General features: G+C 41.7%; 1 protein-coding gene and 1 pseudogene across 1 annotated transcript; both read right to left on the bottom strand.

Moving 5' to 3' along the window:
* Positions 1-24: 24 nt before the first annotated feature.
* dnajc19 (DnaJ (Hsp40) homolog, subfamily C, member 19) lies at positions 25-16,917 on the bottom strand. Its single transcript, XM_078202080.1, has 6 exons — positions 16,780-16,917; positions 5,314-5,365; positions 3,296-3,369; positions 1,467-1,543; positions 845-915; positions 25-750 (listed from the first exon to the last, which is right to left on the bottom strand). Exons 1-6 carry the CDS (start codon positions 16,780-16,782, stop codon positions 680-682), a joined length of 348 nt encoding a protein of 115 aa, XP_078058206.1. The 5' UTR covers positions 16,783-16,917; the 3' UTR covers positions 25-679.
* Positions 12,035-12,302, bottom strand: LOC144483351 (small ribosomal subunit protein eS21 pseudogene; annotated as a pseudogene).
* Positions 16,918-17,848: the final 931 nt, after the last annotated feature.

The raw sequence follows: 17,848 nt of genomic DNA on the forward strand, positions 1-17,848 counted from the left end.
AAATATTAGAGGAGACATTCTGAATGCAGGAAACAATGCAAATGAATTTAATTTTACTTTGTGTCCAGTGTGGAATTGTTACAAACCTTGCATCTACTGGCAGGTTCTCAGCTTAAATGGAGGAACCAGGCAAACGTGGTAGCCAAAAGGATCGTCATGAAATGTTTAAAGCAATTTCAATCCGCTTGCCTTTCCCCTAATGATGGACTACACCAATGTGGTTAATTTTTATCTTGTTTTCATATATTTACCAGTTCAATTGTTCCTTGAGGTTGTATGTGCAGAGGACTTGCATTTTATTTTGCATAGCAACAATAATATGAAATTATTTTTGAAAGAGGAGATCCAATTGAGTCTGCTACTTGGACAATTTGGTCCTATATCCAATGTCCTGCTAATGTTCCTTTGCTGTGTGCGCTGTTTGTTTGCATTGTGTAGTCTCTAAATGGGTTACACACAACCTGAAGAGTGTGCAGTTTAGACGGAACGTTGCTTCGAATCCTCATATTTTCATGAACCCTAATTCAAAAATGATTCTTTCATGGGGAAAAAAAAACTTTGAACGCCAGATGATTTATTTAAAGTAGATTATGGATTACATGATTAAATGATCCTAATAGTATGCCATAAAACCATAATACGTAGAAGAAATGGTGGTTCAACTGGTCTTCCTGCAAGATCACTTTTTGTTCTGAGAATCCAGTAAATCTTTAGCTTCATTGATTTTAGATGCAAGGTAAGGCGATCCACCTGTCAAACAAACGTTTTCTTCAATATGTCAAAAATGAAAGCTACAATCCAACACATTAGATAGGTACACCTAATTTTGACCAGATGATCTCACCTTTGTCTGGGTGGTTAAGCACCATGATTCTCCTATGTGCTTCTCGGATCTTAACCTTATGAGCTGTAGGACTATTAACAGACAGACTGTTAAACTAAAAGTACTTTTTAAAGTATTTAAATTTGACATCATGCAAGAATAACCACATTTGGGTATCTGATAGTCAGTTACCCTGTAACATATTAATTGAACACAGTCAGAACAGTCTATCTGGTACTATAAAAATGGTTCAAGTGAACATTGCATGCATTGGGACATCTTCCAAGGTGGGCCAGGCTGGTTTAGAAAAGTATGCACATGCCAACACACTTTTTTTGCATTACTTCAATTGGACACATTTGGACCACTGTAGACTGCATGAAGATTCCAGATTAGTTTGGGATTTCTGTGAATAACCAACAATTATTATAGCAGTGGTGTTATTTAATATGTATAGGATTACACTGTGTGCCAGCATAACTACTTAATAACCACTCAGGGATATGTTAAATAGTTCAAGACCAGCATAAACTAATTGTAAGCACCTTGGAGATTATTGAAGGATATAAAGCTAAAAAGATATTCATCACCATTAGTAGCTCTGTTATTGTTATTTTATTGTAAAATTAAAATGTTGCTTTACCTCACTCCCAAAATAAGAGCTGCCTCTCTCTTGGTCATTTTAGCCTCAAATCCACCCCTGTAGTATCCACCGAAAGCCTGAAATGACAATCAATGTTCTGCAAAATTGTCACGGTTATATGCAACACATGTTTTGATACAAGATCTTAAGAATTTGTGGCAAGTGAATGCAGAAAGCCAAAAAGTACAATTATCCAGAAGCTATAATATCTAATAGCATCTGAAGTAGTTCAAGAATGCATTCGTGGAATGATCAACAGTAAGCATTAGATTTTATGCTCTTGCAAAGCAGTTTTAACACCCTAAAAACGAACTGCATCTTAATCTCAACTTGCAATGTGGAAACAGACTCCAAATATAATACATCACCTTTTCAGTGGAAGAAATGGATTAGCCTCTGTAATACTAACTTCAAATCTAATTTTTAAAATAATTAGATTTGTTCTCTGAATGTGGGCAAAACTGGCAAGTATAAATTTATGCCTGACAAGATGCTATTATTTTCCTTCTGACAGTTTTAAGTAAGAGGATCTTAAACCAACAATGAAAAAATCTGATGGTATGTGAAACTTGGAGGTGGTGATATTTCTAATACATTAATGCACTTGAAAAGGTTGTGAGGAGGTGCTGTTGAAGTAACCTTAGTGAGTTGCTGCAGTGTAGCCAAAGCTGAATGGAAGGTGAATATTAAGTTCAGTGCCAGATGTGCTGATCAAGCAAATTCCCCTGTTCTAAATGGTGTTGACCTGAGTGCCTGTCCAGGGAGTGGTGAGTGTTCCCTCACCCCTCTGGCTCAAGTTCAACAGATGATGGAAAAGCTTTGAAGGTCTCAGGGGATGAGCCACTTGTCACAGAGTATTTTGCCTTGCTCTTGAATTCATGGTTTTGATTTTGTTGGCTAGTGATGCTGCTGGAGCAATCCTTATAGCTTCTCTGAGCAAGACTATAATTTAGTACAAATTTATAAAGCTCTCTGCTATGCATTTTAGGAACATCTTGAAACAAAGCACGATTGTTTCACTTCAGATTCTGACTGGACAGGAAAGGGAATGTGAATCTGATTCAGATTTGAACATAGAAATATAATTTTTTTCTGAAAAGGAAATGTTAAATCATTCATAAATATGGAAAACTGTTTATAAATGTCATTGACATTAGGAAGATTAATATTTAGAAAAGTGACATTTTCTTGAATTATGCCGATTTCCAAAACAATGGCTCAGAAAAAAGGCAAATATTTTTCATTTGTTCCTGAACATCTACAAACTTAATACATTTGCTTGTTCCCCTTTAGACCACACTTTTCAGTATACCTACAGATTTGCAATCATCTAGTAAACCTATGTAAAATTAGTGCATTTCCTCAGGTTTGAGAGTGTGTAGACTGAATATTCTGAATTTGCACTTGTGTTTTTCTGAATGCTTGGATTCTAATTATCTTGCTCAAGATGCTGATCCACATGCTAATTGTTGTAGTCAACATCAAAGCCTTTGTAAAGGGAACAACTGAATTTGTTTGCAATTTCATTTTAGAAAGAAAAGTTTCAAACGGCCATGTGATTTTAATCCAGATGGTAAAAACGAGGATCTGTTAACTTTAATTGGTCCAAATCATGGTATCTTCTCAAAAATCTGTCATTTTTCACTTGAGGGCAGTCATTTTAAGACATATAGAATCCAAAAATTAATTTGAAAAATTTTATGGCCTTCAAGAACTTGTATCTTGCGCATGAGCAAGTGTGGGAAGATATAAATATTATGGGGATATCTAGATGAATAGAAATAGTTTTAAGTAATTGATCATAGATGAACAGCAAGGCAGAAACTAACCGACTTGGGCAGACTTTGAATGGTTTGTTTCAAAGCAGGTTCCATGTGCTTCATAGCTTGAACAACATAGCGGCCTAAAAGGGAAGAACAAAAACACTGAAAGAACAGCCTGCATATAATAGCTATAACTTAAATCTCCAGTCTATTCACTAATTGCTTATTAGGACAAATGCTTAATTAAAAATATTATCTGTTAGTACATAGCTACCCTATGCAATACAAATAAATGTAAAATAAAACATACAAGAAACTATTGAGACTTGCAGATAGAGATAACTGTCGGAAAGCAGGGTAGTAGGAAAAGTTGGACAATTAAAGAACAGGACAATGAAAAATGAATAACGGGTAATGTAGCTAATTAAATTAAAGGAACAGAAATAAGTATAGAACAGTATTCAGAGACAGCTATGTTCCCATGAGAACACAGACTGGGCAGCACAACTGAAATGTGACAAGAAAGCCTCTCAGAGGTATCATTAGGCCATTAAGGGCACTATATGTCCACTGTATTGCCACAGCTGCACTGCTAACAGCCCAGGAGTGTTTAAAAATAGATTATGTCAAACAGGCACCAAGGACTAAGTGACATTTTGGTAATTTGATTAAACAGGTGTCCGTAGGTTTTTCTATGTAAAGGAAGTGTAGGAAGGGATACCCCAAGCACAGAGCACGTAGAGACGTTTAACCAGGGATCTGGGACCATCTATTAGATGTAGCCAAGGCTGTGGAGGCAACCCAAGTGTCACACCGACTGGACAAAGGCCCCTAGCACAGGCCAGCGGTTATATACTTTTAAGATCAAGATACTTTATCCTGGACATAATGGATAACAGCCTCATGACTGCACTTTGTTAACCACTGCTCAGATGTTGTAACATATTAAGTCTTGCTTATACTGCATTCCGCTTCCTTCTCTCCAATTGCGCTTAGCTGCCTATTCAGCACATAAGATTTGTGTTTGAATCCCCTTTCGCCCCATGTGGCTGGTAAAAACCAGAATCCACCAGGAAATTAGTTTTTTTTAAAAGTGAGTTGCTCTAATCTGAAATTCGCTACCTGAAAGGGTGGTAGAAGCAGATTCAATAGTAACTTTCAAAAGGGAATTGTATAAATATTTGAAGGGAAAAACTTAACAAGGCTATGGATAAAGAGCAGGAGAATGGCAGTAATTGAAAAGCTCTACCAAAGAGCCATTACAGCTACAATGGTCCTGCTGTGTTGCATCACTCAATGCATAGTCCTGCTCGTTCTGTAGTTCTGCAGCTTTCAATCCTTTACCCCAGTCTTTTGAGTATATGTTTGGTTGAGTATGAAACTGGAATTCCCCAAGTTAATGGATGTGCCACTGAAAATGTTACTTTAAAAGTTTAACCCAAAGTAAATTACTTGAGGAACACAACTTCTTAGTGCCAAATTCCACCTCATGAAAGTATTGACTTGTATTATTGTATATCTTTACCAACACTAATTGCCTTCTGGTATCTCATTCAAGTGATCTTTATAGCTGAACCTAAATAGTGGAAGGTTTTTGACTGCTGGGAAGCTTCACAATCCTATGTTACCTACAGTAAAAGTTACAATAAAAATCTGTTATTGGATTGTGGATTTTACTCCGACCCAAACTGTTCTTGGCTGCAAACATCCTGTGGAAGATTCTACAAACTGGGCTGTGTCAATTCACTGAATGCATAAAACTAAGAAATTTTAAATTTGAATAACCTTACGAAGGCTAGTACAGGAAGTATTAAAATTTGCTATTGCTTTTCACAGTATAAAAAAATGAAGTGAGCTGTATGGTATGTATAAGCAGCCTGACTTGGTATGAACTCTATATATTAATAAGGAGTGAAGTAGCAAAATCCATATCCACAAAAAAAATATTTTGACACATAATAAGCTGACAACATAGCCTTGGGCTAAAAATGTGCATATCTACAAATGTTAGTTACATGAATAAAACTAAGAAAGCAGGTGTACAAGTATCTTAGTATTATGTCTAGTTATCTTTCAGTACAAACCTGCAAATGCTGCAGCAGCAACTGTCAGACCAGCTGCTATCATAGTGCTTGCCTTGAAATAAAAAAGAGCATATATTATTACATGTATTTTAAATAAGTTAGGCTTTTAACTTCTGTATGTTATCTTGGCTGGTGTACATTGTTGCAAATTTTTAATAATTGGGAAATAGGAATAGGAACTATTAAGCCACTAAAACCTATTCCGTCATTTGATGAGATCATGGCTGATCTGAGATCTAACCCCCCCCCCCCCTCCCCTCCCCCCCCGCCGCCGCCGCCGCTTAAAATTCCATCAATCACAGTTTTAAAATTAAGGTTTGTAGTCGGAATTTCCAACTCGTGCCACCCTTGTGCAAAGTGTTTCCTAATTTCACTCCTGAAAGGCTCTAAATTATGCCATCTCGTCCCGGGGTCCTCACCAACAAAGTTCTCTCTCTCTCCATTCAAACTGTTCCCCTATTATCTTGAAAAGTTCAATCAAAATGACCCCTTAACATTCCAAATTCCAGAGAATAAAATCAAAGCTTGTTAACTCTTCTTGTAACCTAACATGGAGTACAGGTATCATTCTGGTAAATTTACTTCTCATTCACTCCAAGTCCAATATAACATTTCTCATGTGTGGTGGTCAGAATTGTTGATGGTATCCAGATGTGGTCTAACCAGGGCTTTGTATAACTGAGATCTGACTTCTTATCCTTTTAGTCATCTAAAATGACAGGGTCCCATTAGCCTTTTGGATTTGTTGCTATACCAGTTCATGATATTTTTGAACTATTCATGTAAATGGAACTCCACATTTCTAAATCATCTCACCACACCAGCTAAGGAATTTAAATACACTAATACTCTGGGTGGCATGGTGGCACAGTGATTCGCACTGCTGCTTCACAGCGGGTTCGATTCTAGCCTCAAATGACTGTCTTTGAGGAGTTTGCACATTCTCCCAGTGTCTGCGTAGGTTTCCTCCGGGTGCTCTGGTTTCCTTCTACACTCCAAAAATGTGCAGGTTAGATTGATTGGCCATGCTACATTGCCCCTCCAAGGGGGACTAGCAGGGTAAATATATGGGATTATGGGGATAGAGTCTAGGTGGGATTGATCGGCCGAACGGCCTCCTTCTGAATTGTAGGGATCCTATAATTCCATGAAATAAATCTGGAATAAAAAGGCTAGTATCAGTGATAGTGACCATTTGTCATTTTAAAAACCTGGTTCACTAATGGCCTTATCTGGTCTGATCTATATGCAATTCCAGATCCACAGCAATGTGGTTGACTTGGAAATGGTCTAGCAAGCCACTAAGTTTGTCTAAAAAGAATAAAATCAATGGACTACCTGGTATTAACTTAGGCACACCCTGCAAAGTCTTCCTCATTAATGAGGACTTTTGTCAAAATTGGGATAGAGTAGTGAAACCCACCCCCCCCACTCCTTCTCTTCTGCTCCCAGTCTATCCAGCCTCTCCTTATAACTCAAACCATCAAGTCCCAGTAGCATCCTCGTGAGTATTTTCTGCTCTCTTTCTAGTTTAATAACATCCTTTCTATAATAGGGTGACCAGAACTATACACAGTATTCCAAGTGTGGCCTTACCAATGTCTTGTACAATCAAGATCATACTTGAATTCTAGTACTTCAAGATGTTACTCAGTAGTACTGAAGACTTATATTCCAGAATGAGCTGCGCACTTAGCCAAGCTGTTCAGCCAGAACAGTTACAACACTGGCATCTACCCAACAATGTGGGAAAACTGCCCAGCTATGTCCCATCAACAAAAAGCAGGACAAATGCAACCAAACCAACTGCCACCCCAGTCTATTTTGAATCATCAGCAGTGATGAGGATAGCGAATGTGGTCCCGTTGTTTAAGAAGGGTAGCAGGGATAACCCAGGAAATTATAGGCCGGTGAGCTTGACGTCCGTGGTAGGGAAGTTGTTGGAGAGGATTCTTAGAGACAGGATGTATGTGCATTTAGAACGAAACAATCTCATTATTGACAGACAGCATGGTTTTGTAAGAGGGAGGTCGTGCCTTACAAATTTGGTGGAGTTTTTTGAGGAAGTGACAAAAACGGTTGATGAAGGAAGGGCCGTTGATGTCGTCTATATGGATTTCAGTAAGGCATTTGACAAAGTCCCACATGGCAGGTTGGTTAAGAAGGTTAAGGCTCATGGGATAAAAGGAGAAGTGGCTAGATGGGTGGAGAACTGGCTTGGCCATAGGAGACAGAGGGTAGTGGTCGAAGGGTCTTTTTCCGGCTGGAGGTCTGTGACCAGTGGTGTTCCGCAGGGCTCTGTACTGGGACCTCTGCTATTTGTGATATATATAAATGATTTGGAAGAAGGTGTAATCAGCAAGTTTGCGGATGACACGAAGATGGCTGGACTTGCGGATAGCGAAGAGCATTGTCGGGCAATACAGCAGGATATAGATAGACTGGAAAATTGGGCGGAGAGGTGGCAGATGGAGTTTAATCCGGATAAATGCGAAGTGATGCATTCTGGAAGAAATAATGTAGGGAGGAGTTATACAATAAATGGCAGAGTCATCAGGAGTATAGAAACACAGAGGGACCTAGGTGTGCAAGTCCACAAATCCTTGAAGGTGGCAACACAGGTGGAGAAGGTGGTGAAGAAGGCATATGGTATGCTTGCCTTTATAGGACGGGGTATAGAGTATTAAAGCTGGAGTCTGATGATGCAGCTGTATAGAATGCTGGTTAGGCCACATTTGGAGTACTGCGTCCAGTTCTGGTCGCCGCACTACCAGAAGGACGTGGAGGCGTTAGAGAGAGTGCAGAGAAGGTTTACCAGGATGTTGCCTGGTATGGAGGGTCTTAGCTATGAGGAGAGATTGGGTAAACTGGGGTTGTTCTCCCTGGAAAGACAGAGAATGAGGGGAGATCTAATAGAGGTGTACAAGATTATGAAGGGGATAGATGGGGTGAACGGTGGGAAGCTTTTTCCCAGATCAGAAGTGACGTTCATGAGGGGTCACGGGCTCAAGGTGAGAGGGGCGAAGTATAACTCAGATATTAGAGGGATGTTTTTTACACAGAGGGTGATGGGGGCCTGGAATGCGCTGCCAAGTAGGGTGGTGGAGGCAGGCACGCTGACATCGTTTAAGACTTACCTGGATAGTCACATGAGCAGCCTGGGAATGGAGGGATACAAACGATTGGTCTAGTTGGACCATGGAGCGGCACAGGCTTGGAGGGCCAAAGGGCCTGTTTCCTGTGCTGTACTGTTTTTCTTTGTTCTTTGATCAAAGACGTCCTCCACAGTGCTTTCAAGCAGCACTTATTCAAAATAACCTGTTCACCGATGCTCAGTTGAGGTCCCTTCATGGGCACACCGCTTCTGACCCCATTACAGCCATAGTCCAAACATGGACAAAGGTGCCGAGCTCAAGAGACGAGGTGAGAATGATCAACCTTGACACCAAAGCTGTATTTAACAGAGCTGAGACATTAGGCAACCTTAGTAAAACTGGAGTTAATGGGAATCAAGGGAAAACTCTCCACTGATTGGAGTCATACCTGGCCCAAAAGAAGATGGCTGTAGTTGTTGGAAGTTAATCATCTCAGTCCCACGACATCACTGCAGGAGTGCCTCAGGATAGTGTCCTAGGCCCAGTCACTTCAGCTGCTTGCTTTGTCAATAACCCTCTCTTCATCATAAGGTAAGAAGTGGGAATGTTTGCTGAGGATTGTAGAATGTTCAGCACTATCTGTGACTCCTCAGATACTGAAGCAGTCTGTTCCTTTGTGCAGCAAGACCTGACAACATTCAGGCTTGGATTGATGTGTGGCACAAATGTCACCTGACACTTAAATGCCAGGCAATGACCATCTCCTACAAGCAAGAATCCAACCATCTCCCCATGACATTCAATGGCATCACCATTGTTGAATCCCCCACTAACAACATCCTTGTGGTACCATTGACCAAAAACTGAATTGGACCAATCATATAAATATCAAGGGCAGGTCAGACAGTGGGAGTTCTGTGGAGAGTAAATCACGTCCTGACTCCCAAAGCCTGTATACTATCTACAAAGTGCAAGTCAAGAGTGCGTTATGAAGTCTGTCTGGATTATAAATTTTGCAATTTGAATTTGGCTAGGCACTTCAGGTATGATTCATCTGACCCACTAAGGAGCTTTTATCAAACAAAGTTTATTTAAGAATACACTTAACATATAGCAATAACTTTTACCAATTACAAACAAGAAAGAAAAACAACCATAATATTGTATAACCCTTAATAAATATATGAAATGTTCCAATCAAAACAAACTTCCCTATAACAAAACCCTTGCCACAGGTTTAGCACAGAACATATGAATGTTCATGTGATGCTGAAACTCAGTCCCTTGGTTGGATACTGCAGTTCCCTTGATGTACACACAGACAAGCTTGAAATCAGAACAGCTTCCCAAAACCCCAGGGAGAGTGACACTCTAGGTATTAGCTAGCAAAACCACCAACAGCAGAACTTTCACTCCAGGGCGGTGAGTCGCCTTGCTTCCAGCTAGGCAGCAGAATTTCCAATCCATGGAGAGAGGGAGAGACATTACTATTTTCCACTTGACAACCAGGACAGCTTCTGACTAAAACAGCAGCTAGCAGCCAAACTGAAAATGAAACCTTGAATTCATCGTGAAGAAACAAAATTGTCCAAAATACATGACCTGCCAACCAGTCTTCTCCCTAAGAATGCAGGGTCCTAAACAAAATCCCAGAAAGTACCTGAGGGCCAGAGTAAAAATAAACAAAACCCCATTTAAGCCATTGAAGCAACAATGAAAGGACTTCTAACCAGACAGCCTGGCAACAATGAAAAAAAACCCAAAGCTGCTTAACTATAGAAGACATGGTTTTAAAAAAAATTCTTAAAGGTACACTAGTGTCACAAGTGTGATGGAATATGCTCCACTTGCCTGACCGTGTGCAGCTGTAACTGTACAAGCAGCTCAACACTATCTAGGACAAATCAGCCCAGTTGATTGGCACCCTATCCACCACCTTCAACATCCACTCCCTCCACTACTGACATACAGTGGCAGTGGTGTATACCATCCTCAAGATGCACTGCAGCAACTCACCATGGGTCCTTTGACAGCACCTTCCAAATCCATGTCCTCAACTGCTTAGAAGGGCAAGGGCACCAGATGTATAGGAACACCACCACCTGCATGTTCCCATTCAAGCCACGCACCATCCTGACTTGGAACTATAATTGCTATTCCTTCACTGTCGCTGGATCAAATTCCTGGAACTCCCTTCATAACAGCATGGTGGGTGTTCCTACACCATATAGACTGCAGTGGTTCAAGAAGACAGCTCACCACCCCCTTATCAAAGGCAATCAGGGTTGGGCAATAAATGCTTGCCTAGCCAACGATGCCCACATCCCATGAAAATATATATTTTTTTAAATCAGCAGCAGCATAATATTATCAGACCACAATCTGTAACATCATGGCCCAGCATGTCCCTCATTATACCATTAAACAGGGTTCATCCCCAGATTGACTAAGGAGTGTAGAAAGGTATGTATGATTTGAGCTATTCCTTATCTCCACCCAAACTGATTCTATATTTTGATCCTCTGAGCCAAGATCATTTTTCACTACTGAAGGAGCTCAATTTTCATTAACAGACCTACCACACCTCCTTTCTTCCTGCCCTTCCGAAATGTCAAAAATCCTTGCATATTTATGTCACATTGCAACTGTGTCTCTGAAATGGTTATCATGCTCATTTGCTATGTGCACTATCAATTCATCCATCTTGATATGAATGCTGCATGCATTCACCTAAAGTGACTTAATTCTGTACTCTTACCATTTTTACCTACTCTGACCTTATTTGTGGGCAAATTCTTATGTTTGTATGTTCTGTCTTTTCCTGTCACTCTGGTTATCAGAACGTGTGCAAATACAATCCAGGCGAAAGCTACTCCCATAGTGCACAAGTCCTGGAGGAGTCTTGAAACCATGGCCTTATGGACCAGAGGCAGGTGCTCTACCTTGTGCACAAAAGACAAGGCTGAAGCATTTTAAACCATCTTAAAAAGATATCCAAAGATGTGCGGGTTAGGTTGATTGGCCATGCTGAATTGACCCTAGTGTCAGGGGGATTAGCAGGGCAAATATAAGGGGTTACGGGACTAGGGTCTGGGTAGGATTGTGTTTGGTGCAGACTCGATGGTCTCCTTCTGCACTGTAGGAATTCTATGATCTTCAGCCAGAAGTCCTGAGTGGATGATCCATCTCGGCCTTCTCCTGAGTTCCCCAGCATCACAAATTCCAGTCGTGAAACAATTTAATTAGCTCACATGATATCATGAAATAACTGAATGTATTGAACAGCATAGGCTATGGAACCCTATAACATCACAGCTATAGTGAACATCCATGCTCCAGAACCAGCTGTGCCCCTAGCCAAACTGTTCCAATACAACTACTATATCCAAAGTGGAAAATTGCCCAGGTATGTCTTGTCCACAAACAGAAGAACAAATCCAATCCAGCCAATTACCACCCCATCAACCTATTTCAAAGTGATGGAAGGTTTCATCAACAGCACTACAAGCAGCACTTACACAACCTGCTCAATTTGGATTCTGTCAGGGTCACTCAGTTCTTGACATCATTTTGTTTTAGTTTTTGCTTGACTTTTTATTTCTATGTACACATGAAACTTGCTATAACTCAAGTCTTCAGCTTGTCAGACAATTTTGGCCACAATGCCATCATTCTTAGCTAGCCTCAAGATGCAATCATCTGATTCACTCATCCTATGGAGAGCTCCACAACAAGTATAGATTTTGTGCTGACTATTAAATCCTTCTGTTACTGGTCAACATCAGCAAGTGTGATTTGAATGGAAACATGGTCCTTGGCGCCAGTAATTCTGTTGCTTGCAGAGCATTTATGTGGAACATAAAGATCAACAAATTTGCCAGTGTCGTTCTGCATGTTGGATTTTATTTAGTTGCTGATTTTGTTCAGAAGTTAGGTTTTTCTTCAATTGTTATGCAGGGAGCCTGCACCCGGAATGGTGGCCAACAAGATGTTCTTGACATCATTACTGCCTTTGTTCAAAGAGCTGAATTCCAGAGTTGTGGTTCAAGTGACTGCCCTTGACATCAAGGAGCATTCAACTAAGTGTGTGAAAAATTGAAATCAATAGGAATCCAGGTAAAAATCTCCACTGTTGGAGTCAGATAGTTATGGTTGTTGAAAAGCAATCATCTCATTCCCAACAGATTGTTGCAGGTGTCTCTTAATCATTGAAAACCTACACACAAAACAGCTCTACTCTGGTGAATTCCTTGGTGATTGGAATGTTGTGTTTAGTTTTGGTCTCCTTATCTGAGGAAGGATGTTCTTGGTAGAGGAAGTGCAGAAGGTTTACCTACTGATTTCTGGGATGGCAGAACTCACGTAAGAGGAGAAAATGAGTCAATTAGGAATATATTTACTGGAGTTTAGAAGAATGGGGAGCGGGGGGGCTCATAGAAACCTATAAAATTCTAACAACATTAGACAGGAAGGATGTTCTTGATGGTGAAGGTTCCAGAACCAGGAGTCATAGTCGAAGGATATAAAGTAAACCTTTTAGGACTGAGATGAAGGGAAAATTCTTCATCCAGAGAGTGGTTTGCCTGTGGAATTCATCACTACAGAAAGCAGTTGAAGCCAAAAAATGGTATGTTTTCAAGAAGGATTTAGATATAGACGTTGGGGCAAAGGGGATCAATGGATATGGGTGGAAGGTGGGATCAGGCTATTGAGTTGGGTGATCAGCCATGATCATTATGAATGGTGGAGAAGGCTCAAAAGACCGAATGGCCTACTCCTGTCCTATTTTCTATGTTTCTATGAATCAAACTAAAGTTTAATATCTAACAACAATCTGCTTTTAAAGCAATGTTTTCCATTTGTAAATCTGAATACAAATATTGTCTTTCTTGTTGCTAAACTCTTGAAGTTGTTTCAACTATACTTGTGCCTAAAATGTGTAACTATGTAGAAGGTTTAAATCAGTTGAGTTAATGCAGAACAGTGAGGACCACTGAAACGCGGATAGCTGACAACTGGAATAGGTTTCAGGATTTTGGGACTAAAAGTGCTGATTACCAGAGCAATGTTTTATTTTGGATAGCATCAGGAATTTAAAAATGTTAAGAAAAAAAGTAAATTTTCAACCAAGTATGTAGTGGTAATATAACCCAAGATGTGTCACTTATTAGTCCAATTGTAACTCAATTTTGCTTTTCAAATAGAAGATTGGTTATTGCTGAACGTTAAAATGGTCAGATCATTTTAGAACATAGAACATAGAAAAACTACAGCACAAACAGGCCCTTCGGCCCACAAGTTGCGCCGGTCATGTCCCTACCTACCTAGGCCTATATATAGGCTTACCTATAACCCTCAATCCTATTAAGTCCCATGTACTCATCCAGAAGTCTCTTAAAAGACCCTATCGAGTTTGCCTCCACCACCATTGACGGCTGCCGATTCCACTCACCCACCACCCTCTGAGTGAAAAACTTACCCCTGACTTCTTCTCTGTACCTACTCCCCAGCACCTTAAACCTGTGTCCTCTCGTAGCAGCCATTTCAGCCCTGAGAAAAAGACTCTGAGAATCCACCCGATCTATATCTCTCAACATCTTGTACACCTCTATATGGTCACCTCTCATCCTTCGTCTCTCCAAGGAGAAAAGACCGAGCTCCCTCAACCTATCCTCATAAGGCATGCCACCCAATCCAGGCAACATCCTTGTAAATCTTCTCTGCACCCTTTCAATAATTTCTACATCCTTCCTGTAATGAGGCGACCAGAACTGAGCACAGTACTCCAAGTGTGGTCTGACGAGGGTCTTATAAAGCTGCATCATTATCTCCCGACTCCTAAACTCAATCCCTCGATTGATGAAGGCCAGCACACCATACGCCTTCTTAACCACCTCCTCTACCTGCGAGACCGATTTAAGAGTCCTATGGACCCGGACCCCAAGGTCCTTCTGATCCTCTACACTGCTAAGAGTCTTACCCTTGATATTATACTCCTTCATCCCATTTGACCTGCCAAAATGTACCACTACATATTTATCCGGGTTGAAGTCCATCTGCCACTTCTCCGCCCAGTCTTGCATCCTATCTATGTCACGCTGCAGCTTCTGACATCCCTCCAACCTATCCACAACACCACCAAACTTCGTGTCGTCGACAAACTTACCAACCCATCCCTCCACTTCCTCATCCAGGTCATTTATGAAAATGCCAAACAGCAAGGGTCACAGAACAGATCCCTGGGGCACTCCACTGGTGACCAACCTCCATTCCGAAAAAGACCCATCTACAACCACTCTCTGCCTTCTGCAGGCAAGCCAGTTCTGGATCCACAAGGCAACAGCCCCTTGGATCCCATGCCCTCTCGCTTTCTTGAGAAGTCTTGCATGGGGGACCTTATCGAACGCCTTGCTGAAGTCCATGTAAACCACATCTACCGCTTTTCCTTCGTCAACGTGTTTAGTCACATTTTCAAAGAACTCCACCAGGCTCGTAAGGCACGATTTGCCTTTGACAAAGCCATGCTGACTAACTTTGAGCATACTAAACTTCTCTAAATGTTCATAAATCCTGTCCCTCAGGATCTTCTCCATCAACTTACCAACCACTGAGGTTAGACTCACCGGTCGGTAATTTCCTGGGCTATCCCTATTCCCCTTCTTGAATATAGGAACCACATCTGCAATCCTCCAATCCTCCGGAACCTCTCCCGTCTCCATCGACGACGCAAAGATCATCGCCAGAGGCTCTGCAATCTGTTCCCTCGCCTCCCACAGTAACCTGGGGTACATCCCATCCGGTCCCGGTGACTTATCTATCTTGATGCTATTCAAAATTTCCAACACATCCTCTTTCTTAATGTCGACAAACTCAATCTTCTCAGTCCGCCGCAATCCTGTAGTACAACCACCCAGGTCTTTTTCCACCGTGAATACCGAGGTAAAGTATTCATTAAGCACCTCTGCTATTTCTTCTGGTTCCATACAGACTTTCTCACCTTCACATTTTATAGGTCCTATTCCTTCACATCTCATCCTTTTACTCTTCACATATTTATAGAACGCTTTAGGGTTCTCCTTAATCTTATCTGCCAAGGCCTTCTCGTGACCCCTTCTGGCTCTCCTAATTTCCTTCTTAAGTCCCTTCCTACAAGCCATATACTCATCTAGATCCCCATCATTGCCCAGCTCTCTGAACCTATTGTACACTTTCCTTTTCCTTTTGACTAGGTTCAGCACAGCTTTCGTGCACCACGGTTCCCGTAACCTGCCAAAACCTCCCTGTCTCATCGGAACGTTGTCACGTAGAGCTCCAGACAAACAATCCTTGAAAATCTGCCACCTTACTTCGGTACTTTCCCTCGAGAATACCTCCTTCCAATTTACACCTCTAATCTCCTGCCTGATGGCTTCATATTTCCCTTTACTCCAGATAAACTTTCCTAGCTTGCCTGATCCTATCTCTTTCCAATGTTAGCGTAAAGGAGATAGAGTTATGATCACTATCCCCAAGATGCTCCCCCACTGAGAGATCCGACACCTGTCCAGGCGCATTAGCCAGTACCAGATCGAGTACAGCTTCTCCTCTTGTAGGTTTATCCACATGCTATGTCAGGAAACCCTCCTGAACACACCTCACAAACTCCTCCCCATCCAAACCCCTTACCCTAGGGATATTCCAATCGATGTTTGGGAAACTAAAGTCTCCCATCACGACAACCCTGTCATTACTACATCTCTCCAGGATCTGTTTCCCTATCTGCTCCTCAACAGCCCTGTTACTATTGGGCGGCCTATAGAAAACACCCAGCAAAGCTATTGACCCCTTTAACAGCAAAGATAAATGAATGAAAATGTTGCCACACAGTGGATTACTTAACCAGTCCGTGGAGCTTTATTAGATAAATCTCGCTTTCTTGTTAGAACAGAGGTAATGTCAACAGTGACTAATGTTTGAAATGCTTGTTTATGCTTTCCAAAAGTAGGTGATATTTTGTTAGTGATTTAGTAACTTATGTTATTGGAAACTAGTGCATCTCTGTGTAGTGTGTGACAATATCAGAAACATTTGGGAGATTTTTCCTCTCTTCCACCATCAGATTTTCATAATATTGCACTGTCCCAAGGGGTTTGACCACATAAACCAGGCTAAAAAGGAGTGAATGAATGAAACAAAACACATCAACTCTGCTAATACAAATGCAGTGAAAACAAAAGCACAATAACTGTACAGATCTGGAAGCTGTTTAAATGTAGATGCCTCCCAGTTCTGTGCAGTTGAGAGTTTGCAATCCACTTTAAACAGCAGCAATCTTTAATCAGAGACTAGTTTCCAGGGTAAAAGTAAAGGTCAAAGAAATTCAACCACTTACCATTTTATTACCGACAGGCAAATAGATATAAAAAAGATATAGATATAATTACAAACTATACACCGACATCCTGTCCAGCTCCCCCTCAGCGTTGTAAGTGAAGGATGCCCCTGACAACGCCGTCCCAGGATTTGCCGTAGACCAGGTTTGCTGTCGCGAAACCTTCGTTGGTTCCCGCTGCCGCGATTGGTGCATTACCGAGGAGGGCATGAGCCGCGCGGAGCGGGGGCGCGCCAGAGAGGCTCCGCCCCTCACGCGCCAGGGAGGCTCCGCCCCTCACGCGCAGGGCCGTTGAGCGCAGCTGTCAACAAAGCCGTTAGTTCCCACCTGCCTGCTGGAGGTGGTTAGTGATTTAGTAACTTATGTTATTGGAAACTAATGCATCTCTGTGTAGTGTGTGACAATATCAGAAACATTTGGGAGATTTTTCCTCTCTTCCACCATCAGATTTTCTGTAATGCACTAAATCACTAAAAACCGCACCGACCTCCTCAGAAGACAAACACGGGACACAGTGGACAGAGTACCCTTCGTTGTCCAGTACTTCCCCGGAGCGGAGAAGCTACGGCATCTCCTCCGGAGCCTTCAACATGTCATTGATGAAGACGAACATCTCGCCAAGGCCATCCCCACACCCCCACTTCTTGCCTTCAAACAATCGCACAACCTCAAACAGACCATTGTCCGCAGCAAACTACCCAGCCTTCAGAAGAACAGTGACCATGACACCACACAACCCTGCCACAGCAACCTCTGCAAGACGTGCCGGATCATCGACACAGATGCCATCATCTCACGTGAGAACACCATCCACCAGGTACACGGTACATACTCTTGCAATTCGGCCAACGTTGTCTACCTGATACGCTGCAAGAAAGGATGTCCCGAGGCATGGTACATTGGGGAAACTATGCAGACGCTGCGACAACGGATGAATGAACACCGCTCGACAATCACCAGGCAAGACTGTTCTCTTCCTGTTGGGGAGCACTTCAGCGGTCACGGTAATTCGGCCTCTGATATTCGGGTAAGCGTTCTCCAAGGCGGCCTTCGCAACACACGACAGCGC

Source organism: Mustelus asterias, chromosome 3 (assembly GCF_964213995.1).
Source record: "Mustelus asterias chromosome 3, sMusAst1.hap1.1, whole genome shotgun sequence".
Classification (NCBI taxonomy): Eukaryota; Metazoa; Chordata; class Chondrichthyes; order Carcharhiniformes; family Triakidae; genus Mustelus; species Mustelus asterias.

Excerpts from the sequence above, each read along its gene's own strand:
- dnajc19 (XM_078202080.1), bottom strand. Across the intron at positions 1,544-3,295 it reads TTCAAAGTCTGCCCAAGTCG|GCTTTCGGTGGATACTACAG; the intron begins GTTAGTTTCTGC and ends TTGTCATTTCAG. Across the intron at positions 916-1,466 it reads GCTCTTATTTTGGGAGTGAG|TCCTACAGCTCATAAGGTTA; the intron begins GTAAAGCAACAT and ends GTCTGTTAATAG.